General features: G+C 36.1%; 1 protein-coding gene across 1 annotated transcript in view; it reads left to right on the top strand.

Annotated features, from left to right (window-relative positions):
- The first annotated feature begins 9,377 nt into the window (after positions 1–9,377).
- LOC127953265 (caspase recruitment domain-containing protein 11) overlaps positions 9,378–26,290 on the top strand; it is a 28,743-nt gene continuing 11,830 nt past the window's right edge. The window contains exons 1-6 of the mRNA XM_052552279.1: positions 9,378–9,535; positions 21,108–21,323; positions 23,450–23,587; positions 23,890–24,215; positions 24,385–24,564; positions 24,672–24,818. Coding sequence (XP_052408239.1) covers positions 21,122–21,323; positions 23,450–23,587; positions 23,890–24,215; positions 24,385–24,564; positions 24,672–24,818 — 993 coding nt within the window. The 5' untranslated portion in view covers positions 9,378–9,535; positions 21,108–21,121. The remainder of the gene's footprint in view (positions 9,536–21,107; positions 21,324–23,449; positions 23,588–23,889; positions 24,216–24,384; positions 24,565–24,671; positions 24,819–26,290) is intronic.

The following is a 26,290-nucleotide window of genomic DNA, read 5'->3' as shown; positions in this document are numbered from 1 at the left end:
TGCCCAGTTAAATTTTCACAAAGCTAAAAACATTCGTAAGAGCAGTAAAAAAAGTTATCATCTAAGCTATTTAGCAATGAAAACTATAAAAGTAATATGTAGTGTTGCATGAACAATAACTCATAAAATGATTCCTAGTAGCTGTGGCTATTAACACATTTTGAAACGTCTGTCTCTTCTGAAGTGTTTATTTATAACCTAATGAGTTACCTATTTGTAGAGGTTATTATAGCACAGTTCTTAAACCACCTCAGGCCTCACTAATTTTTTTTTAAACCCTTGCTACAGAATCTTCAATTCCTGCTCTAATAGGTATCATCAATGTCATCAATGGTTGGAGATTTTAGTCTCACTTAAATTAAGATGAATGTTCCCCTGAATGCAACACCAATCTTTCATTTCCATTTGAGGAAGTTTGTTCATCGCTTGCTGTGAGTAGAGAGTCGTTTATCTACAGTGGGTCATAGGCTATCTATGAAGATGAGTGTTGCAGCAGTGGCGTGGTAAAATTAATATGTTGTTCAACTACCCGATGCATTTACACTTATCCAGTTGAATATCCAGTTGAACTTCTGGAATGTGTCTCAGACCATCTTCTGAAGTGTTTTGGGAGATCGGATTCCAATCCATCTCGAACGCATTTCGGACCAGTCCATCGTTTCTTTTCTTTGTTTGCGAATTATTCAGGCCTAACCACACTTTAGAGGCCCACAAAACAATAGCTTTCTGTCTCCGCCACTGTAAAGCAATATATTGTGAGAGGGCCATGTGTTACCGCATCCCAAATGACTCAAAATAATAAACCACGAAGTAAAAAAAAGTGAGAGAGCTTCTCTACTGTCTTCACATGCTATCGGAAACTTCATATTTCCCACTTATGAAGTCTTGATTACGAGCAGGTTGCATTCTTTTCTGTGGGCGGGCGTACCAGACACTACATCACGGGATATTTTAAAATGCTTATGTGGAAAACGCCCAACGTGGCTTAGGCTAATGCATAAATACAGTGTTTTTATTAAAGCATATAACTGTAATAAATCAAAAGTTGAGAAAACTTAAAAGTTTAAGGCAACCAGTTTTTGTTTGCACAGACAAGCAGGTGAGCTCAGAATATACAAATACAAAAATACAAAACTTTACAAGGAAAATGCTTAAATGTTTAATGTGTTAAGACAGTATTTATAATGCCAAACTCAGTAAACACATTATTAATAAAACATACTATGTATAGACAAGCAGAGCTCATTTAATACGTCCACATTGGTGTTTTCCTTATAACGGTTTTCTATAGGAGGAAAAGGCTTAACCTGTTATTAAATGCATTGTGTTCATATTCTGGGCTCAACTGCTTGTCTGAACATAATGGGATTTATTAATAACGTGTTTACAGAGTTTGGTCTTTTAAAAACACTGTCTTAACGCATTAAGTCACGTTAAACATTTTTCACGTTAAGCGTTTTAGAATGTCACCAAAAAGAATATTCTAATAATATCCACATTAACGGGTGATGTATTTTATCATTACAGAAAATAACCTGTAATATCTGGAATCCTGAGCAATTTTTACGCTGAAGTTTAAAAATGGTTTGAATGAAGAAAAACAAGGCCTATTTATGGTTTAGCATTCCATCACGTCAGCCATACGGAGCGTAAAATGCACAATGACAGTCTGTCACATTTTCTTGGTTTACTTTAGAGCCTTCAGAGACTGTATGTGCCTGTGCCCTCATCTTAAATTGAAGTATTAATATCAATTTTGCTGATAATCAGCCATGTCTTTGATTCAAATAATAGTGGGCCGCTTTGTATGGATACGAATGAGCAGCTTAAACATGAGTGAATGGCTTCAGAAGCGAAGATGATGATTCATCTTTCCTTTGTTCTTCAGAAAAACATCCCTCTTAAGTTTCATATCCCCTCGTTAGATAAATCAATTGTATTAAAGTAATGTGATAATAGAGTTTACCCGCACACTGTGTGAGTAGATTATAACAATGAATGGGATGAGGACATGTCTGCCTTTTGTGAGACTAAAATCACATTAGAAGGGAAGGACATGACCTTCTCATAGCTCTCTCAATCTGGTCTAGTGCTTTAAATACCAGTAGATGTATAAGAGGGCCCACTTTGATTAAAATGCACTCAAATCGAGTTATTCTTAATGAAAAATATTACTGCTAATATACTCACATTTATGAATTTTGCACTTTGATTGCATTTAACTGTGATGGTATTTTACACTTTAAGGGGTCATTTAGTCACTAAGGGGTGCATTCCTGGGTCTATAGTCGATATGTTTTTTTTAATTGATTGTTTTTAAATGCCAGCTAGCACTAAATGGATGGAAATTATGGATGGATTTGATGCTCAAAAAAATGTCTTAATCAGTTTTAAAAGTAGCTCTTACCGCTTAATATTTCTCTGAAATCTTTAAGTTGATTAAAAGTGATAGTTAAGACATTTATAATGTTGCAAAATATTTTTATTTCATATAAATTCTGTTCTTTTGAACTTTATATTCATCAAAGAATTCTGAAAAAAAAAATCTATGAAGGTGTCCTTGATGAATAAACTATTTTCTATATACTGTATGTAAGTTATGTTGCCTTGACAACACTTTGCTAATCAGGCCATGGCTTCGACACAATAGCATTGTCATATCCACTACAACTTTACAGCAATGGTAGAAGTTAAAGAAATATGGCATGTCAACAATGACATATTTGCCAATGCCAATCTCTTCCTTCAGGTTACGTTTCTGTGAATCTTTGACTCTAATGAGCACACAGCTCATCCCTCCCTCTCACTCAAGCAGTCTCATTTTTGCACAAGAAGGCAAACACAATGCTTTCCACTACCGTTGATAACTAGACCATTTGTTACCATTTTCAGGCTCATTGCTGCTTTTGCTCAGCAGTTGGGCACAGAAATGGATTCTTGGTCAAACCGCTGTTATTAATAGACTTGACTGAGCAGCGCTGGCAGATGAAGATGAAAATGAGAGACTGAAGATGAATACTCCTTTCAGAAAAGGTGTTTTTCTGTTCTGTGATTAGCATTAGCCATGTGCCAGGGTGTACATAAATTAATTTGTGTCCAAATTAATTAATACATCAGACATCAGCTTTGATTAAATAAATAATTTATATTTGGCCAACAGTGCTTGACAACGAGAGTCAACCAGAAAGAGGCTCAACCGATCAGAGATGTTGCATCGAGGCTGATGTTCTTTGATTTACCCACTTCTAAAGAAATTGATGGACTTGTTTAGAGTCTGGATCCATTAGGCTCTCAGTAATGGAGATTTTTTTTTTTACTATTATTTTTAAAGTTATGATCAGAACAAATATGATTACTGTAGAATACCTTGAAATTTGGAAAGCTGTAATGGTTATGCCTCCTGAATGTGCTTTCAGCATTCACCATTCAGATTCACCAAGGACAGCCTCGTCGTTTAAGGAGAAAGAAAAAATATCACATTTTGAAATGCTTTAATGGCAAAACTCTATTTTTAGCTATATGAAAATATTAACATTGACCCGCTGGTACATGTTTCAACTGCTTTTAAACATTCAGTGGGATTTTCCTTGAGCATTGCTTGGAATCTTTACTGTCTGTGACTTTCCAAAAATATTTTAAAAGATAATAATGATGCAGGTTTCACAAGAATATTATAATTTAACTGCATAATTCTAAGATTTTGTGCAAACTTCGATGGTTACATTCTGTATCCACGAATGGTGTAAATCAGAGGTTCTGAGCATATTTGACTCCAAGGCCCCAATTTTTTTTTTTTTCACAATAATAATCAAAATCCCCATGACTTTTCAAGCTGTTTGTGATTTACTGGATAAGAAGGCTAACAAATATTTTAAATATAATTTCTACCCAGTATCTTTTAGAGCTTACATTAAGATTTTTGTTCATTATAAAAGTTCCCTTGGAGATATATAATTAATTTGACATTTCAAGGTCAAGATATAGTACTTTTAAAATTAGACTTCCACACAGGTTTTCTGTGAATGGTTCTTCAAAGACAAAATATAAATAAGAAATAAGAAATATAATAAAATAATTATGTAATTCTATTTTGAGGCTCGCTTGGAAGTTTGGTAAGTTTGCGAGAACCATGGTTAAATGTAAAAAATAAATAAAATGGCACTTAAATGCTAATAAATTTTAATCAGACAGTCTAAGAACTGTAGATTGCATCTCGACCCTACAAGGGTGTTATGAATGCACTGATTGGGAAATTGTGTCCTACTGTGTTGATAACATTATTCCTGAAAGGTTTGTAAAGGTGTACCCAAATAACAAACCATGGATAACTAAATCACTCAAGGGGCTGCTTAAAGGAAGACAGCATGCATTTCAGGAATAATTTTCTGAGTTAAATCAGTTAAAAAAGAAGTGAAATTGGAGATAAATAAGGCAAAGCTGCACTATAAAGAGAAGATAGAGCGGGAGTTAAGAAATAGTAATTTGGGATCAGTCGGCGATGGCATGAAAACCATAGTTGGATAATAGTATCGGAAGGGTATAGAGATGATTTTCAGCTTGCACAAGCATTCAGTGAATTCTTTATAAAGTTTGATACTCATGATTTTGAGAATATTCTCCGTGAGCAAAAAATAATAATTTAATTGGTAATAGACCTATCCCGTTTGAAGAACAGGATGTTACTTACATGTTTAAATATTTAAAAGCTAGGAAAATCTCGGGCCCTGATTATATTGAAGGTCAGGTGGTTATCTCTTGTGCAGAGCAATTTGGATCTATTTTTTATTATATTTTTCAACTGTCCCTTACTCAACAGAAGGTGCTGAGATTATGGAAATCCTCTGTGGCTAAAAAGAATCATCCAGTAGAACTAAATGATTTAAGGCCAGTTGTGCTGACCCTCTTTAGTAATGAAGAGTCTTGAGAGATTGTTGAAAAGGAGCTCCTTACAATGGTAGAGGAATCTCCGTCCCTCAATCCTCTTCAGTTTACTTATAGGGCCAAGCGTGGGGTAGAGGATGCTACGGACACCCTGTTGAATTTGGTACTTAGGCATTTAAAGGGAACTAAGACTCATGCTTTTAATACGATTCAATCTCACATTTTATTAGAGACACTTTTGAGCTTAGGTTTTGATTGTTGTATTATTGGTTGGATCCTGGAGTAAAGGTAAATGGGTGTTTGTCAGAGGTAGTGTCTTCATCCACAGGGTCCCCTCAGGGATGTTTGCTTTCTCCACTTCTGTATATTTATACACTGACGATTGCAGGAGTAGGCATGAGAATAGATTTATTGTAAAATATGCAGATGATTCAGCTATTGTCAGCCTCCTCCATGCGGATGAAAATGACCATGGCCTTGTGGTAGATGATTTTGTTCAGTGGTGTGATAATGCATTCGTGCAAATAAATGTGTTAAAAACTACAGACATGTATATTGATTTTAAGTGTAATCAAAGTGATATAACGAGAACAACTATTAAAGATCAGGAGGTTGAGGTTGTGGAATCATATAAGTATTTGGGATGTGTGATTGATAACAATCTGAATTTTTCTGTAAATGTGGAGAAGATTTGTAAAAGGGGCCAGCAACATCTGTGCTGTCTATGGAGACTGTATGTAATGTTGATAGATCCTTGATGACTCTGTTTTACAAATCTTATATTGAGTCTGTTTTAACATTTGCTATGTTATGCTGGTATGGCAGTCTTAGTGTGAAGGCAAAGACTGTATTGGTGAAAATAGTTAACACTAGTAGTATGATTTTTTAGGAGTTCAGCAGAGTCATCCTACCGACCTATATAAGATCATGACATACTCATAAATCGATTACAAAACTATACAGGTATTCAAGGGCAGGCTCTAAGATGGTTTAGATCCTACCTGTCCGATTGATACCATTTTGTTTACTTAAATGGGGTGTCATCTCATTTATCATCAGTAAAATATGGAGTGCCACAAGGATCCGTCCTAGGTCCCCTTCTATTTTCAATATACATGTTGCTCCTTGGTAATATTATTAGAAAATTAGCTTCCACTGTTATGCTGATGATACTCAGCTATATATCTCAACGAGAACAGATGAAACTTCTCAATTATCTAAGCTAACAGAGTGTGTTAAAAATGTAAAAGATTGGATGACAAATAATTTTCTCCAATTAAATTCGGATAAGACAGAGATATTAATTATTGGACCAAAAAAACACTACACAGAATCTTGTAGATTACAATCTGCAACTAGACGGATGTACTGTTACTTCCTCTACAGTCAGAAATCTGGGTGTTATATTAGACAGCAATTTGTCTTTTGAAAATCATATTTCCAATGTTACAAAAACTTCTTTCTTTCATCTTAGAAACATTGCCAAGCTACGAAACATGTTATCTGTTTCTGATGCAGAAAGCTAGTTTATGCATTTATGACCTCTAGACTGGACTATTGTAATGCACTTCCAGGTGGTTGTCCTGCTTCGTCAATAAACAAGCTACAGGTAGTCCAAAATGCAGCAGCTAGAGTCCTTACCAGGTCAAGAAAATATGATCATATTACCCCAATTTTACAGTCTCTGCACTGGCTACCTATTAAAGTTCCGTATCAGTTACAAATTATCATTACTTACCTATAAGGCCCTAAATGGTTTAGCTCCTGCATACCTAACTAGCCTTCTACCACAACCCATCACACACCCTAAGGTCACAAAACGCTGGACTTTTGGTAGTTCCTAGGATAGCAAAGTCCACTAAAGGAGGTAGAGCTTTCTCACATTTGGCTCCCAAACTCTGGAATAGCCTTCCTGAAAATGTTCGGGGTTCAGACACACTCTCTCTGTTTAAATCTAGATTAAAAACGCATCTCTTTCACCAAGCATTCAAATAATGTATCTCTTAAACTGTGAGTGTAGTTGCATCTGATCAAATGTGCATTTTTATTCATTAGCTTGGGTTAAACTAATTTTAGTTTGTTGGATCAGCAGCTATACTAATTATGTCTCTATTTTGTTTCTATGTTTTACATCCCGTGGTAACTAGGATTTACACAAGCTCCAGTCTGGATCCAGAACACCTGAGAAGAGATGATGCTGACCCTCAGAGGACCTCAGATGATGCTAACCCTGAATCAACAAACAGAACTAACAAATATTGCTACATGTGTGACTGCATCATATAATAATTATTAATTAATAATATTAATAATGTTAATCGTCTAGCTGACTACGTCTTGTATAATTTTTTTCTAAAAATCCTGTCAAACGTGCACAAACTTACAGTCACCACCATAAGCTACTACTAAATATTGTAGAAACATAATTTTCTGTAAAGTTGCTTTGTAACGATTTGTATTGTAAAAAGCGCTATACAAATAAACTTGAATTGAAAATTGAGATAAATTAGATTAAAAATTAGATTTTTACTTTATAAGTAAATAATTAAAATATGTGATATGATTTGCTTGTGATATGTCTGTCCATGTGGTAAGTTGGTAGAACTCCCAAAGAGATGCCTCCTCTGATTTATACATACAAGACAGATTTGATCCACAAAAGCTTATTTTATTTATTTATTTTACATTGTAGGCCTGTTTAAACAAAAATGAACTCCTCCAAATGCTATTCTTGTTGGTTGATTAAAAATATGCGTTCCTCAAAATTGTGGAGTATTAGAATTTAGGAGTCAGACGGTAAACTACCCAAAACACTTCAGTACTTTACTTATTATTATTATTGTATTAGCATTATAATAATTTTGCTGTGCTTAGCTGTGACTGCAGGCTAAAGACACTCAAGAAAGCTTGTTCTTTCACTCCGTGTATTGTATGTTCAGTCTATGTGGAACACCAATGTCTTGTAAACATCTAAACAGAATGACACATTTCATTTCACCTGACATGAGCAGATTAGCCTAATGGGCAACAGCAGAATGCTAAGAATGCTGCTCAACAAACAAGCGCGGTCTTCGAAGCATCCAGTCAACAATGACCGCTTGAGGGTTAAGAAACTTGGAGAAGCCATTCAATTTCCAGTGAAACGCTGAATTAGTATTATTTTAATGTACGTAGGCTACATATTGTAGCTGAATCTTTAATTTAGAAGTCGCTTTGTATTTTGCCACTAGATGGCACACCAATTAACTGACTTTATTTATATTCCTTACGTGACACTTGTCTGTGAAACGTCCTAAATGCGAGGGCTGAAGAAAATCTTTGATTTAAAGTGTTGTCTTTATTGTTAAGTTTGTTTTATATAACCCTAATATTAATTATTTACTATGCTTATTATATGTGATTAGCAAAATGTACACAAAAGGCAATTTGTTAGTTTATTTTAGCATTTCCAAGCTATTATTTAGCCTATTAGCCCAATTTTGGTAAAAATTCTCTGTACGTCATGGCTCTAAGTTAAGAACCACAACATGTTTACACAACAGTTGAAGTAAAACTTTCCATCTTATCTAACACTGAGTCGAATTAAATTTAAGTTAAATCAGGTTTATTTTTGTTCTTCTCATTTCTGTCTAATGTAAAAAAAAAAAGAATGAAACCGTCACTCTGGAAGCACGGTGTGACATTTGTGTAACTGTTGCCATAAACAAATGTTTTGGGGGATGCATTTGCATGTTCTGTGCCACAGAGTTCATGATGGAACAAATTGTCAGAGACTGGAGAGAGGGACAGTTCCCCATAAGCCAACAAAAGAGTACACAAATAGAGACTTCACACAGTAGCCTATGTTCCAAAATCAGCTGTATCTCAAAAATATTTCCATGGTGCTCCAACAATATTTATAGCTCTTTGCTGATCTTTCATGTCTGATCATTTTAAAATCGAGATGAGACAGATCATTTTGCAGCTTTTGTGTTATTAGTGATTTAAGATGAACCACGATAGGAGGCTTTCAGAACTGTGTCAATGAATCATTAAGATAATTGTTAGAATAATTAAGACTCACATTGGCAGCCTTTTGGATTTTATTGTTAAAAAAGCAAACTAGGCTATTCATCCCCTACAAAAAAAAACCACAAATGAATAACTAGAAGACGATGAAATATGAATATTGAGTTGAGAATACTAAATAAAAACAAACAAACAAAAACAAATAAACAACAACAACAAAAAAAGACAACTGACAAAAATGGTTGTTCAGTGGATAGAAACAAATATGGGATGAGAAAATTAACAATAAAAACATAATTATAAAAAGTGGCCTCTGATAATATATATATATATATATATATATATATATATATATATATATATATATATATATATATAATATCATAAACTGTTTAGGTTATTTAGCTATTGTTGTTGCACTTCGAACAAATAAAACTTGCAGAAGATTGTGATGAGCTCTATTAGCTCCGCCCACTCGGCACAGCAGCGCTTCGAGTGACATTTACAATGAGGCTGCAGGTGAAATGAAATCATCCGTCTCGTTTTATGAGTTGTTGCGACAGAGTATAGTTGTTTAAAACACTGGTGTCTTCAAGTAACTAGAATGGAACGGTCGAATTAGACCTCGGGACGTGAATTTCAACAGGTAAACCACTTTACTGACTATTTTAGAAGGAAGACGATGTATGTAACTAACTGTTTAGTAACACTTCAGAGCCGAACTTCTCTATGATACTCGGCGTCTGATAGACCGTGATACCCAGGAAACTACACTGTATCAGGGTTGTTGTTATGTATATAATTCTCCCAAAACAAGTTTAAAGTTGTGTCGTTTTGCACTTTGTGAACAGTCCTATGTACACTACTTGACATTTAATCGGTGTGGAAGTAGGTTAGTAAGTTCTTTCCGATGCGCACTTGCGCGCATAAATGAAGAATGCAACAGATTAATTATTGTGATTAGATTATCTTTTTGGCAGAAAGACAAAAACTACATGTTGACTGCCATCTTAATCATAAAATCCGTCGTTCTCTCCATTTGTTAGTCACCCGGGCCTCCCTTACAGTTTTAATAAGCAACTAATAGGATGTAATGAGTTTAATCTTGCTGCTCCAACATGGGCTATAAATTGAATATCTGATGCCATAGCAGAATGACTGATAGAAACAAGTGTGCGTGCTGTGTGCACTCATTTTGGATCTTGCACTACCACATTAATCCAATGACAATGTGTATTGCATTGGATTTTTCAGGGATTTATTTAGTGTGCAGAAATGTCATTGTACTGTCAACCCCGATCTGTCTGTCTTCTGCATGCTCCAGATATCACCTTTTGTTAAGATTCTATTCATGGGATTTGGTGCGTTGCTGCTTTCTGTCATCAGGTCATGATTGTGCATTGTTTAGCACAGAACCCTTCATTTCACAATCGCTTATGCAATTAAACGTAGTCAGATCAACTGCTGTTGTCCTAATGAGGCACACCCTTGTCTGTCCCCTTCCGTCCTGCTTGTGAGATGTGCATAGTATGAAGATGTCATGTGACCGTTAAATGGGATAGACAAGGTTCCACTATGTATGTTCAACAGATATTCTGACCTCCTATTTGCTTAACAAATTGAACCACATGTCATGGCATGCTTTCTTTTATAGTGACTAGGACTTTAGGGGTGTCCTCCTAAAACTTGGAAAGCTTCTCCTTTGGAGGCAACTTGATTTACAGGAATAATAATCGTTCTTTCCATCAATAGGCTTGGTGTGCCCGCCCTGCCTCGGGCCTTGCAAGTTGCATGATGTTCTGCAAAAACATCCACGGCAGACTTCTCATCCTTTCCTACTGTAGTTGATTAAGCAGAGACTAACAACTAAACTCGGTGTGGAATTTGCATTGTTGCACATCAGCAAACAGTAATGCCTTATTAATGGAATCGACATATTTATGAGTGAATGCGTTTGTAAATGAGTTTTGAATGCTGAAATTAAACGTGTGAGTGATTAATAATTCAGAGTGATTTATAATTCATGACTTTTTTTCATAACATGTTTTAATTATAGACATCATGTCACATGAATATGCATAATGATATGGTATACTCTGGTTGATTATTCACACAACTGAAAGTGTGGTAATTGGGTTTGGCACAAGAAAAAAACCTTAGCATATTATTGGATACCACTACTTAGTATTTTAATTAATAGTAAATTGTAGGAAACACAACATTAGTATACTCTGTAATAGTTTTTTAAAATTATTTATTTATTATTATTATTATTTTTTAGATAAATATGATGCATTTATGTGAAGGCAGTGACAAAGATTGACAAGTTTGAAACAAAACCAGACAAGTTATGATAAAAATAAAATACAACATGGTCTGAATTTATAGGACTCACAGAGAAAATATCACTGAAAGTGATAACATTCAAAATATAGGTGTAAAAAATGCTATATATCTCAAATATGTCAAATCACAAATAATTACTCTCAGAGGTTAGTGCTGTGTATAGCTAACATATAGAATCACTAATAAACTTGAAACGACCAATATTGAATGTGTTCTATCAGGGCGTCTAAAGTATATGTTTTATTTCCATTTTACATGCATAATTCACTGCTACATTTATACGTGGTGTTAATTTTTTTTTTAGGTAACAGTCATAATTGTTCATATTGAGATTTCACTTCAAATACTTTGAAGTATTTCCAGTGTGATCCAATGTATCTATTTTATATTGATAGAAAGTAATATGCCCTCCATTCAAAAATGCATTCTAGGGGGCAAATATTGCAGAGTAATTAAATAGTTAATTTCTGACATGGCAGTGTCTCACTTTAAAAAAGAAAAAATACTCTAGGCCTCAAATAATCGCTATGGAAAAATGTTGTGAAGTTATTCTAGAGCAAGTTCAATATAGTGCATGGAAAAAACTAATTAATTATTGAACACATATACACAATGACAGTTTTATTTATTAATTAATTTAATTTTTTAATGCTTATATTTATTCACTCCACTTCCATTTAGTGATTTCAAGTGCTGCTGTTTTTCTGTTCCATGGTAACTTTCTGAAGAACCTGCAGGCAATTATTATTATTTTTTTTAACTATTAATATTATTAATGGCAGTTTTTTGAGAAACTTTTAATTCATCACAAGAACACAATCTGCCAGTAACCTTATCATAAGAGACAGGCTTCAAATATATTTTAAAGTCCCTTAAGTAAACAATAGGACATTTAGGGGACCTTTAAAAGTGCCTGTTCATAATCATGCCTTTTAAAAACAGAAATACATCAATGTTTTACAATATGAAGTCTAATCTGACCCCAATACCTATCTGTGGCATTATGATAACAAAGCTTTTAATGTACCACTGACAAAAATGTAAAATAACATCACGCCATATGCATTATGAGACTTTGAAAAAAAGTGCTGTTTTATGAAAAGATGGAAAGGCAAAATTTAGAGACAACCATCTGAAAAATTGAATAGATCTGTTTTTCCTGGTTAAACAAAGCGATAGTTGAGCAGAACTATTTACATATCTTAAAAAATAATGTCACACCATGTCTTAAAGTCATTTCATAAACTAAATATGTTTAAACTATAACACAACTGTGCCCTGTATGGACTTTTTTATATATATATATATATATATATATATATATATATATATATAAAATTTTGATGTCATAAAACAAGTTTAAGTATTAAAAATGTTCATAACATTTTTATTCAAGTGCAAACATAAATTAACATTCTTAACAATATGATAATTTTGACATATGCATAGAAATCTAAATAGAAATGTACAAGATTATTATAGTCCATAAATACACATGCCATGTCAACCACACGCCATACCTCACTGGGGGAGAGTAGAAAGCTCCTGTTTCTGTATTGTGAATGTCATCAGGTTCATGTGCAAGGCATCGTCACTCACAAAGGTTGAATTGTTAGTGGGTGCCGGGTCTTGTGTCCGATTCCAAGCAGATGCATTACAGCTGGAATGTGCAGTCTCACTCTTCAACCCAAAACAATGGATTTCTTATGGTTCATTTGAAACAAATGCATATTTCTGTCATTGATCTTGGCGAGAAGCATTCTTCAGAAATCTCAGTTAAAACTGTAAAATGTGTCATCAAGTTCAAATTGAAATGTGGTTTGTGATTTAAGGCTGCTGTTTGGCTGGCTGTCAATGACACACTCTCAACAAGAATTCAGGAAGCATGCTTTGATGACTTCAGATGATCTTTTTCCCTCATTCCTTTTGATTTATTGGTTTATTAAACTAAGTCAGTTTTTGATAAATAAAAGCACTGGAATGGCATTGTCTTGAATTTGTCTCCCCAATTGCAGATAGAGGAGCATTTAGGAAACATGTCTGAAAACAGTCAGTGTTTGTTTGGCATTATTTGTGCATAAATGAAACAGCTTAGGAAAGGGAGTGATTTAAATCACATTTTAGAATAACAGAATGGGAATTTACAATTAAAAGTAAAAAAAATAAATAAATAAAAATAAACACTGCTGTTCAAACTTTAGGATTTGGTAAGATTTTATAATGTTTTTTTAAAAGAAGTCTTGTATCCTCTCCAAGGCTGCATTTATTTAAAGAAAAAAAACTTAACAGTTGCCGTTCAGTTGTGTTGCTTAATTTTTTTTTTAATGGAAACCGTAATACATTCTTCTTTAGTGTTTTCATGTTTCTTTTTCGTGTTCAGTATTATAAATGCCTATAATTTTACTTTTTATCGTTTCAATGCCTACTTCTTAAATAAAACCCAAATTTGACTAATAAATTAATGTAGAATGCTGTTTAGACCTTTGTTAGATCTTCAGGTCTGAGAGGGATAGTAAACCAAAATTTTGAAACTTCGATAACGGCTAGAAAGCTCCACAGAACTCCATACGACTTACTGAATGCAGTATATTCCCAGTCTTCTGAAGCTTCAGAGGATCTTGCTGAACATCATCTTATCCTCCTCCTCCATGGTTCTCAGATCTCAGCCTTGCTTGCATACAGTTCAAATATGGTATGTCATGCCAATGATGTCAAACTTGGTGTGCAAACCTGACATGGCATTTGATCTGAGTTTGATTTAGGAGCTTCAGCAGAGAGGAAGATTTTCAGAAAGAATTGTTGGCCTGTTTCTCATAAAAAGCTATTTTGTGCCCTTCAGAAGACTTGGATTATTGCCCGTGGGTTCCATAGACCACTTTTATGGTGCATCGTTTGTTTTGCCATTTTTGGAGCTTCACAGTGCCCTGTCCCTTTTCTCTTGGGGCATTTTGAAGACCTTGGTGTTCCAACAGAAAGAAAGTCATGCAGGTTTGGAACAACAAGGGTTTTTTAAGTGATTTTCATTTTTGCGTGAACTGTCCCTTTAAGGAAGTAGCGTTCTGTTATGTTTATGCATTATGACATGACACATATAGGTTTTTATCTTACTGAAGTGCTATATTTAGTTTTCTCATCGGCAGAGTCTTAGTTAAATCAGAATACCCTAATATTTAGATCGTAATAGGCCCCACATCAGAACTGTTGTAGTGTGTTTCACTTTCACACAAAACAGCTTGGTGCAGTTCCCCTGAACTGTTAGCATGGAGGAGCAGGGTTGCAGCCCATTGGCTGATGAGGCGCTTTGGTTTGTGGTTACTTCTAAAATCGGATGGAGCCACAGGAGCACGTGGTAAGGGCTTCCGCTAGCTCGGTTTTGCGCTAGTTTTTAACATGACTGAAAATCATTTAAGCAAGGTCCCACAGGGATAGACGGCAGTGTGGTGCAGAGCTAAACAACCTGTAGATGTAACATACAATTTCACTGTTCGTAAATGCTCAGTGAACTTGAAAACATTTAAATACTCTTCTGTAAAATAAGCACAAAATTCTATGTCATTGATTTTCTTCAAGCAGGCCGCAAAAATCAGACTTTTTTTCGGACTCAGTCCAATTTAGTATTTTTTTTCTTTTGAAAGAAGTTAAAATTTATACAGCAAGGATGCATTAAATTAATCAGAAGTTACAGTAAATATATTCTATAATAATATAGAATATATTTGTAACAAAATAAACCTTCATAACCTTCGGAAAGAAGGAGGAGGGAACCGGCGGACAATCAAATAAGGTTTTAATAATCAAAATAAAGACAAAACAGCGCATCAGCCCCTCACGGACGACTGACATGCACAAATAAAAACCAAATACAAAATAAAGTCCAGGCCTGGTCCTCTCTCGTCTGTCACTGTCGTCGCTCCTGTTTTATATTCTTCCATCTCCTCCGTGGGACTCGAGACCGGTGGGTCGAGCAGGTGTCGCTCATTTCCAATCACTCCACCGGCCTCGCTCCTGTTCCCGCGTCTCTCGGCCCCGCCCCACTTGTCACAATATTATAATAATGTTACAAAAGATTTGTAACAAAATGTTGGGTTGAGATTCGTCAAAAATTCTTTAAAAGGTATTACAGTTTCCACAAAAATATTAAACCGCAAATCTGTTATCAACATTATTAATAAAAATGTTTCTTGAGCAGCAAATCAGCATTACATTTTAAAAAATAGTTTCAGCTTTAGTGAGTAATAATTTTTATTGGGAAAGTCATGGACTAGTGGTTAGAGAGTTTAACTCCTAACCCTAGAGTTGTGGGTTCGAGTCTCGGGCTGGCAACACCATGACGTAGGTGCCCGTGAGCAAAGCGCCGAACCCTGAACTGTGCTGCAGCATAAATGGCTGCCCACTGCTCCGGGTGCGTGTTCACTGCTGTGTGTGCACTTTGGATGGGTTAAAAGCAGAGCACGAATTCTGAGTATGGGTCACCATAAATGATCATCTAAATGTCACGTAACGTATTAAAATCTAACCAAAACCTCATGTGGATTGAAATCCATGTCAAATCTGAATTTTATTCAGTGTGTCTCTGTGGTCAGATCAGATTACAGGTAGTTTTTCCATTGTTCCAGATGTGATTCAAATGTAACATAATACAAACTGCATCATACAATTAGGAACTGTATCCAAATTCATACAATTTCAATCACTTCTCCCATACCGGATAATTTATAGTAAAAAAGTTGACTTTAGCAACCAAAAAAAAAAAAACGCATTTCCAGTTACCTCTTTCCTCACTAACAGCGACTTTCAGATGTTCAGACGCACCTACTCTGATGTAGATGCACTGTATGTATACTGACTGACTTTGGTAAGTAGAAGTTGATCTCCTGATAATTTGAATTTCAAATATACTTCAAAAAGAGTATCACTTCTGCTGTGCAACTTTAAATGTGCTCCCAACATTTCTCCTTTTATGAGGCCGAGTTAAACACCTGCTAATGAAATGAGGAAGTGAAGAGCACTCTCTTACTCACTAACTCCAAAATAAGTGAAGAGGAAATCTGGTCAAGGTATACGACGGAGGTGGGGGGGGGGCTGCATGTTTGTGTGTCTGTCAGGCTGAACCGCTGTATGTGATGTTTTAATTTCTGACTCGGCTGAGTCATGTCCTGACATGAACACAAAGCCAAATGTTAAATGACAGTATATCGCTGCTAACCATTGTGCTAAGATGTGGGGGAGGAACCCTTAGTTTCCCAAACAAGAGTGATGTTGATCTCGTAATGGGGGGCGTTTTCGTCGTGGGAGAATGCTCTCACCCTCAGTTGCTTTCAAAACTTTACTCACAGACTCTCCCACGCGTTTCTCCGATTTCCAAAAATGATAAACTTTCTTAGCTTTTTTTGAACACCAATGGATGCCAATGGCTAATATTAGTTGCATGACTGCTGATGTGGCGTATCTGACATGTCTTCATCCCTCCCACATTAGATACTGAAAAAATGGTCTGCAGTTCTTCTTTCCCTTTAACCAGAAACCCACTCTGGTGTGATCAAATGTCTCCTGTCTGGTAGGGATGGGGAAGTGAGGCCATTATATTCGGTTTGCGCTCACATACGCAGCTGTTCCAGAGCCTGGGGGGGCAAAAGCGAAAGGGCAGATATAGGAATGGAGTTTGGGATGATAGATACACAGGATTATGCAAAAGCGTGTGTGGGCATATCAGTAGTAATGGTTTGATTTCGTTTGCTAAGGCCCATGGAGCACTGGAGAACAATACTGTTATTATGCAGCCGAAGGGGGCCGGCTGTACCTTCAATGTGTCTGTTTGCCGCAAAAATGTATGCAGAGAAATTTGTCATGCAGAGCCTTGTGTTAATATGTTACTGCACATTAATTTACATTTATGTCTCGTTGAAAAGCAGGGAAAATATGAGCTGTCATAAGCATGTTGGAATTTTTTTCTCTTTTTTTGGTCAGGAATAAATTGGCTCAAAGGCCAGAAAAAGAAAAAAAGGAAAACACATTGTATTGTCTCTTCAAAGTATAGGTGAGACAGACGTCGAAGTGTTCTCCTCAGAGAGAGTCTCATCATTTATCAGTTTCGTTGTAATTTAGTTTCTTTAAAGAATGGAACTGTGATAAGGTGATCAGGAAGGCTTTTTCGCCATCAGACTATAACCCCTATAATAAGCATGACGTGATTTCAAAATCTTAAAGGGTTCAGTTTACAACCAAATGTTCAGATTTTTCCTTTTAAATGTACTTTTATTCATAAAAGATGCATTAAATCGATTTTCTATTTGAAACAAATGCTGTTCTTTTGAATTGCCTATTCATCAGAGAAACATGTATTAAGCAGCACAGCTGTTTTCAACATCGATGATCATAAGAAATGTTTATTGAGCATCAAATCTGCACATTAGAAATTATTTATGAAGCATCATTTGACACTAAATACATTAACATGTCAAAAATATCTCAAAAATAGAAAGCTTAGAAATGGTCATTTTCACAGCACTAGTATTTTTACTGTATTTAATGATCAACCTTGGTAAGCCAAAGCGATTCCTTTCAAAAACATTACAATAATCTTACTGATCCTAAATAGTCTTTGTGTATGTGAAGCATTGATTGTTGGAAATAGACTGAACAACAATGAAAGGTGGAGTTTCTTTATTTGCTACTGTATTTGGATGGTTGCTAGGCGGTTTCTATGTTGCTCATCTTTTTGCAATCGAGTGTCAATCTGTCCCAAGAGCTGTTGACACAGGTTACGTTCCTCTGTTGTTTCCTCTGTATTTTAGTGTTGGTCTATGTAGTTCACACGAAAATGAAATCCTGTCAGAATTCATGCACCCTCATGTCATTGAAAAAACTTGATTGACTTTCCTCTGTGCAACAAAAAAGAAGACATTTTGAAGAAATTGCACCAAACAGTTTTGGTGACCATTGACCACCATTGTGTGGAGGGGGAAAAAACACACACACCGACTTTAATTTCTTTAAGATGCATTAAAAGCAATGTTCTCATAGATGATAATTACATTAATAAACCCATGAACATATGAATCTAGTAAAAAATTAGCAGTGACTATTGATAAGTGCTTTCACGTTTAAGTGTTCACTTGATTTCAGGATATTTGTGCCTTCAAACTGTCTTATGTATAGCATATATCAGTGTTTTATCTGCCATCTGTAGCCCTGCATTCGCTATTCATAACATTAGACCATTAATCACTGTGTTGCAATCTGTGATCCAGGTACATTGGAGGAAATATTTATTTGATCCCCTGCTGATTTTTTTTTAAAGTTTGCCCACTTACAAAGAAATGAAATCAATCCATACAAATCTTCCATTCCAATCTCTCCCACCACCATGGGTAAGACCAAAGAGCTGTCAAAGGATGTCATTGACAAGATTGTAGATCTGCACAAGGCTTGGCTGCAAGACCATCAGCAAGAAGCTTGGTGTGAAGGAGACAACTGTTGGTGGGATTATTCGGAAATGGAAGAAATACAAAATAACCATCACTCGACCTTGGTCTGGAGATCCATGCAAGATCTTGCCTCATGGGGTAAAGATGATCATGAGAAAAGTGAAGGATCAGCCTACACGGGAGGAGCTTGTTAATGATCGTAAGTCAGATGGGACCACAGTCACCGAGCAAAACATTGGTAAAACACTACGCAAATTGAAATCCTGAAATCCTGAAATCCTGCAGCGCCTGCAAGGTCCCCCTGCTCAACAAAGCACATCTACAGGCCTGTTTAAAGTTTGCCAAAGAACATCTTAATGATTTAGAGAAGGCTCGGGAGAAAGTACCGTGGTCGGATGAGACCAAAATTGAGCTCTTTGGCATTAACTCAACTCGCCATGTTTGGAGGGGGAGAAATGCTGACTATGACCCCAAGAACACCATCACTACAGTCAAGCACAGAGGTGGAAACATAATGCTTTGGGGCTGTTTTTCTGCTAAAGGTAGAGGACGACTTCACTGCATTGAGGGGCAAATGAACAGGGCAATGTACTGTAAAGTCTTGGACAAGAACCTCCTTTCCTCAGCCAGAACACTGAAGATGGGTCATGGATGAGTCTTCCAGCATGAGAATGACCCGAAACATACTGCCAAGGCATCAGAGGAGTGTCTCAAGAAGAAGCACATTAAGGCCATGGAGTGGCCTAGCCAGTCTCCAGACCTCGATTCTATTGAAAGTCTGTGGAGGGAGCGGAGTTGCCAAACGACAGCCAAGAAACCTTAAGGATTTAGAGAGAATTTTTAAAGAGGAGTGGATCAAAATCCCACCAGAGATGTGTGCAAACCTGGTGACTGAGTATAAAACATCTTACCTCTGTGCTTTCCAACAAGGGTTTCTGCACCAAGTACTACGTCATGATTTGCTTGGGAATCAAATAGTTATTTCACTCACTGAATGATCCCTTATATGATGTGTTGTTGTTGTTGTTGTTTTGGATTTTTTTGGTTGATATTCTGTCTCTATATGTTAAAATAAACAAACCATACAAATTACATACCCTTAATTTCCTTGTAAGTGGGCAAACGTCCAAAATTAGTAAGGGGATCAAATACATATTTTCCCCACCGTTCACTAATGCAACTATCAGATATTCAGAAGACTATCAACTCAGTGCAGCAGCATTGGAGACAAACTGTCCTCTGTGCTTTTGCTTCAGTCATGTTCCTGTAGCATCTTCACAGCCACTATCCACACGGTTCAAAAAAAAGATATGGTTTATTTCACCTCTCTGAAACTAGGCAGTGTGTAACTGCAAACACACACATGACGCTCACCACAGGACACAAAGGTGTCATTATGGTGCCGCAAAGCTGCCACAGCTGCAGGTCACTATTGCATGAATTGTGTTTTATTGGAAAAAAACATCTGACAATAATAATAAAAAAAAATGTTGAAACTTGTGAGTTAACAATGATGTGTGGTTTACATTGTAAAGACTATAAGTCTGTTCCTTACAGCCTCATTTTTATGATATTTTATAAAATTCATTATTTACCCTGATTAAAGCTTGCATGGTCAGTGACATTAGCAGAAACGGAAGATTGCTTTGAAACAATTGATTATATTTAGAGTTGAATGATTTAGGAGAAAAATGTAATTTTTTGGGGAAGAAAAGAAATCAGTAAAAAAAACAAAAAGCTTTCCTGTGCTTGTTTGTATGGTACAAAATGTGGCCAAAAATGTGTGATTTATATATAAATGTGTATAAACTCGATAATAAAAATAATAAAATAAATAAATAAACCAGCATATCATTTTTTGTATAATATTTTACAGTAAAACAAATCAATTAATTAAAAATAATATAAATAAAATAATACAATAATTTTATTTTGCGATATAACTCAAAACTAGAATGATAATAATTATGATTGTCTTCATTTCTTCATTTTTAACAAAGGTTAAACCATCAGACTTTAAGTTTGCACACAAGGAGCAGTTGGTTTATAAGCACTTCTTATTAAAAGTTTGTTTGCATTGTTGCATTGCCAAATGCATGACCGAGTCACTCTGAGACCCAAAAAAGCAATTCATAACATGCTTGGTTTGATTTTTATCATCGCAAAATTGGGTTTTATTTTGACTCTTTTATTTTTAGTGTTCAGTGTTAGATTTTCTTTGTTAAAAAGAGGCAAATAAATCACTCACTCCATACCTTAAAACTGCATGAAGGAAGTAAATCAGATCATGTCGATAAATTTTTTCATGGATGAATGAGCACATTTATCTTTGAACATGTAATAACAAGTTAGTTTTTTTATCTGATGCGCTGTTAGTTCTATGGGTGTGAAAGGAGTGTCGAAACCGCGTCTTAAAATGTATTCTTTCCTATTCTCGTCTCATAGAGGCCTCTGCAGGAATGGAGAACGGAGGCTCAATGAACTTACTAGACTACAGGGAGGCTTTGTGGGAAAATGCCGAGAAGAACCGGTACATCTTGTGCCGTTTTATGAACCCCAACAAGCTGACCTCATATCTGCGCCAATGCAAGGTCATCGATGAACAAGACGAAGACGAGGTGCTCAACTCTCGCCTGCTGGAGTCCAAAGTCAACCGAGCAGGTATTATTCAGTGTTTTCCCGTCTGCTTAAGCGTATACCCTAACATTGTTTATGATATGATACGGATCCACCCAAGGTTGGTTTTGCTCTCCAAATCGTATTGCAGAGACATCAACATTCATAGATGCCGGTGACAGAAAATACTAAACACTGGAATATGGAAATGCAAATTCAATGCTGAAACCATTTACATGCAAATCACATCATCAATCAGTTACTCGGTCACCCCATCTTTCACTGTGTTTTTCCAGTGGTGTAATGTGATGATGAATGGACGCTTTTAATCCTGTGAGCTGCTGTTGTAGTTTTTCTTTCCCAACGACTCCTTCCTGAACCTCCGTGTCATTTTTCAACTTCCGAACGGCCACAGGCTAAACGGATGACAGGGATTTTGCCTGAGCAGCTTGCTAAAGTCTGCACTGTTTGTTTGTCACAAAGCAGCACATCGAAATGCTTGTTTACCACGGCTGGGATTTTCACAGCCCCCTAATGATTCTCTTTTCCCTCTGGGACCGGCAGTTTGGCACGTAATGCAGAAGATCTTTCAAGTACTTTTTGTGCCACGACTTTCTCTAGTGAGTTAAAATACAATGCACGGCTTTCATCAAAGACAAATCTGGACACTCCTGCTACAGCGACACTACAGAGTTTAACCAAACACAATGCGATGAGTAATTTGTCTGTCCACATCAGGCGCGATATTTCCATGAGATGCAACGAAATCAATCACAAATCACAGCCAATCAGAAGACTGTGTGGGCGGAGCTCTCTTTGCAAGGCTGCTGCTGTTTCACACTTGCAACAAAGTGGATTAATGCCTAATCAAATGAAAACAAAATGATTAACGTTATTCCAAACACATACTCAGTGACTGATACAGTGTTTGTCATGGAATACGCTTGTTTTCAAAGTTTAGATGTTCTTCTTTTCTTTCTTTCTTTTCAAGCTCTGAGGTTAATTTTCAGTTGTCTCTTTCGTGATGGAGGTTAAAGTCATTCAGAATGATCTTAAAACTTAAATGAAACCTTTTTTAATATTATACCAAACACAGTCAGTACTTTAGCTGTCAGTTATGTACAGGATGGTGGACCTGTGTGGCCCTTAAACAATGAGACTGATTGAATAATATCAGTTAATATCAGTATAATATTTTTGCAGGACCCTGACAGTATGAGGACCTAGTTTTATTTAATCTAGCCTAGAAATGATCTGATATTACAATTCATTTCATGAACAAAATGTAATAATTTTTTGGGATCATCAACAATAATGAAAAAAATAATAATGTTAATGAAAATCAGATCATAATCAGTAATGTCAGAGATTGCCCGTTCTTTTCATTTTATTTTATTTAGATGCATGTTTAAATGGATAGTTCACCCAAAAGTGAAAATCCTGTTAATTAAGTTAATTTGCATAGTACTGTCTTAGATGTAGGTGACTTTTTTTTTTTTTTCATCAGAACGGATGAATCATCCACAGTAAGATCAGTATAGCTTGCATTTAGAAAAGATATTTCCAAAGTAAATTTCCATTTCATTCCAACTTTAATCTTTGATGTAATATGGGTGATTCTATAATTACATGTACATTTGGTGTCCAAAGTCATTATTTGTTTCTGCTAATTTCATTTCAAATAGTTAATTTAGATTTTTGTGGATAATTTGTTACTCATTATCATGGATCACCAGATGTTACAGGCAATAACTGTATAATATTTTACTTTCTGTAAAAATTGTCATATAGATTTTTGATGGATTTTGATATATAGATTTTATATATATATATATATATATATATATATATGTTACACAAAAAAACTAAATGTCACAGAAACACATATAGATGGCATTTTAGCCAATATTGAAAAATGTACTTATAATATATATATATATATATATATATATATATATATATATATATATATATATATATGTATATATATGAGGCATGAAAAAATATTGACTATTTAGATAGAAAATGTAGATAAAAAAAGCACTATCTGATAATGATTCATCCTGATCACATTAACATAAAGTAATCTATAAAGGTCACGTCAGGTAGAAATAACTCATTGCACTTTTTTCAGTTCAACAAGCGTCATGCTGCCGTGGTTTATGTTTCAGGTCGATTGTTGGATATCCTGCACACAAAGGGAGAGCGAGGCTATGTGGTTTTTCTAGAGAGTCTAGAGTTGTACTATCCTGACCTCTACAAACTCGTCACGGGGAAGGAGCCTACACGCAGATGTTCCACTATAATCGGTGAGCCACCTTTAAATTAAAATGTTGCCCATATAAATGACCTACGACCATGCCTTAAAAATGTTTGTTGCCTTCCACCTGCTTCCCCTCTGGGATGAGCATCTGCCATAAATCCCCTTTCACATTTGTGCAGTAGTCTCATAAACAATTACTGTGGTGCTACTATGGTACACTAACGGTGTCAGGCGGTGATAAATAATTACTATAAATATATCATGAAATCTGCATGACACTTCAAGGATACCATGGCACTTTTTTGTGCAGTGATGTTTAATTGACTGCATTTTGTTCTTTTCCTGTAGTGGAAGAGGGCCAGGAAGGGCTAATCCAGTTTTTAATGAATGAAGTCATAAAGCTTCAGCAGCAGTCCAAGGCTAAAGAAGTGCAGCGGGTGGACATCATGACCAAATGCCGCACGCTAGAAGATGAGCACAAGAAGCTTCGACTGGCCAACCAGGAGCTGCAGACCTTCCAGGAACGCTACAATAAGATGAAAGAAGAGCGTAATAACTATAACGATGAACTTATGAAGGTGAAGGATGACAACTATCAGCTGGCGATGCGATATGCCCAGCTCAGCGAGGAGAAGAATATGGCCGTGATGAGGAGCCGAGACCTTCAGCTAGAGGTCAGGGGGCTTCTGCTAGCACTGCAGGATGATTCGAGTTGATTTTTGTCTTTAGAAATCTCTCCGTCTTCTGTATTTATGGCTAAAAGTGACGGGTCACTCATATTTACAGGCATGATTTGACAATGTGGGATACAAATGTTGACTGCTGTCTCTCTGTTTGCTCTAGATTGACCAGCTGAAGCACAAGTTGAACAAGGTGGAGGAGGAGTGCAAAATGGAAAGGAGGCAATCTCTGAAACTGAAGAATGACATTGAGAACCGACCTCGGAAAGAGCAGATATTTGAGCTGGAGCGAGAGAATGAGGTCTTGAAGATCAAAATCCAGGAGTTGCAGTCCATCATACAGGTGAAGATGCTTTTTTTGCATCACAGTGAAAAGAAGACGGCAAACACTTGGGAAAGGTTACTCGAAGTCAGAGATTTCAAAGTTGTTTTGTTTCTTTGCATGCACAGCCCGGGCCTCTACCTGATTCAGACAAGGCCATCTTGGATATCCTGGAGCATGACCGACAGGAGGCTCTAGAGGATCGTCAGGAGCTAGTCAACAGACTCTATAACCTGCACGAAGAGGTCCGACAGGCCGAGGAGCTCCGTGACAAGGTTAGGACCAGCCTTATACTGAAATAATCATTTCAGCTTCAAGCCCCTTTCCAAACAATGCACAGACATACACAAATGTTGAGTAAAGAAACTTCTTTTAATAACTAATGAAATACATTACCACTCATACATTTTGGGGACAGTACGTCTTTTTTGTTTGGTTGGTTGTTTTACTTTACAATTCATACTGTACATACATTTTTAGTTACTTGCATTTAGCAAGGATGTAACAAATTGATCAAGTGACAGCAAACTATTGGTAGTATAGTTAAAAAAGTTCTTCAAATACTCACCATTTTGTGACAACTGTGTATATATCAAAAGAAATGTATCCCAGGTTCCACAAAAATTTTAAGCAGCACAACTGTTTTCAACATTGATAATAATAAGAAATGTTTGTCAAGCAGCAAATCAGTATATTAGAACAATTTCTGAAGGATCGTGTGGCACTGAAGTAATAATGCTGAAAATTCAGCCTTTACAAACCAGTTATTTTAAATTCTAACAATATTCACAGTGTTGCTATTTTTCACTGTACCAATACGTGTAGTCTTCTTAAACAAAAGACAATTGTCTCAACAACATAAAAAAAAAAATCTTACTGACCCAAACGTTTGAACTGTAGTGTGTCTTAAAGTGGTGTGTCTTTTTTTAAAACTATGCTTTCCTGTTCTTGTTATGAAAATAGCCTTTGGTGTTGACATAGCATTACAAAAGAGGAACGACTTTGTATCCGTATTTAATGAAATATAGTAGGTAGGCTTTATTCCTGTGTGAGCTAGATACATTGCAGCTAGCAATTAATTCATCTGCAAGCAATGCAATAGATTTTTGCTAAAAAATGAGTCATTTTATATGGCAGCATAACTAAGCTGCTTGCTATTTGAAACACTAAGTCCACCGACTGTATAGTGTCTAAAAAGGCTGTCTTGGGAGACAGCTCACTTTTGGCAGACACCTTAAGCATCATTGGTCAGTCTGGTCACTTACCGAATGATCAGGTGACCTCATAATGAATATGCCAAATGTGATATTACATAGGCCTCACGGGGGATTAAGCGCATTTAATATGGTCTCAGCATGAGAGTTTTTAGTTGACGGCTAAGAATAATGAAGTGTAGGCAAAGCTTTTTTCTCTTGTCACACATGAACGAGGAGTGACAGAGGCTGATGAGGACTGGCTGCTCTAAGTGGCCCCTTCTGCAGTGTGCTGTAGCTCTAATTAGAAGCGCATCTGAAGTGACGTGTGAAAAGTGTCAGAATTCTGGCTAAGACAGGAAGGGAGGGGGAGGGGCGGCGGCAGTGACTTCTTATCACATTCAGCCCTCTTTTGGAGCTTTACAACTGTTCTGCTTCTCATAATCCGCATAAAATGTACATTTTAGAGTGTTGAAGACCGTCTTTTGCCACAAAAGAAAAAAAACAAACAAACATTTGAGTTAACCCTCGTAAAGCTTACCAGGATCTCTCTT

This window comes from Carassius gibelio, chromosome B3, assembly GCF_023724105.1.
Source record: "Carassius gibelio isolate Cgi1373 ecotype wild population from Czech Republic chromosome B3, carGib1.2-hapl.c, whole genome shotgun sequence".
Lineage (NCBI taxonomy): Eukaryota > Metazoa > Chordata > Actinopteri > Cypriniformes > Cyprinidae > Carassius > Carassius gibelio.
Note: the sequence above shows the minus strand (reverse complement) of the source record. Positions and strands in the feature narration are given on the sequence as shown.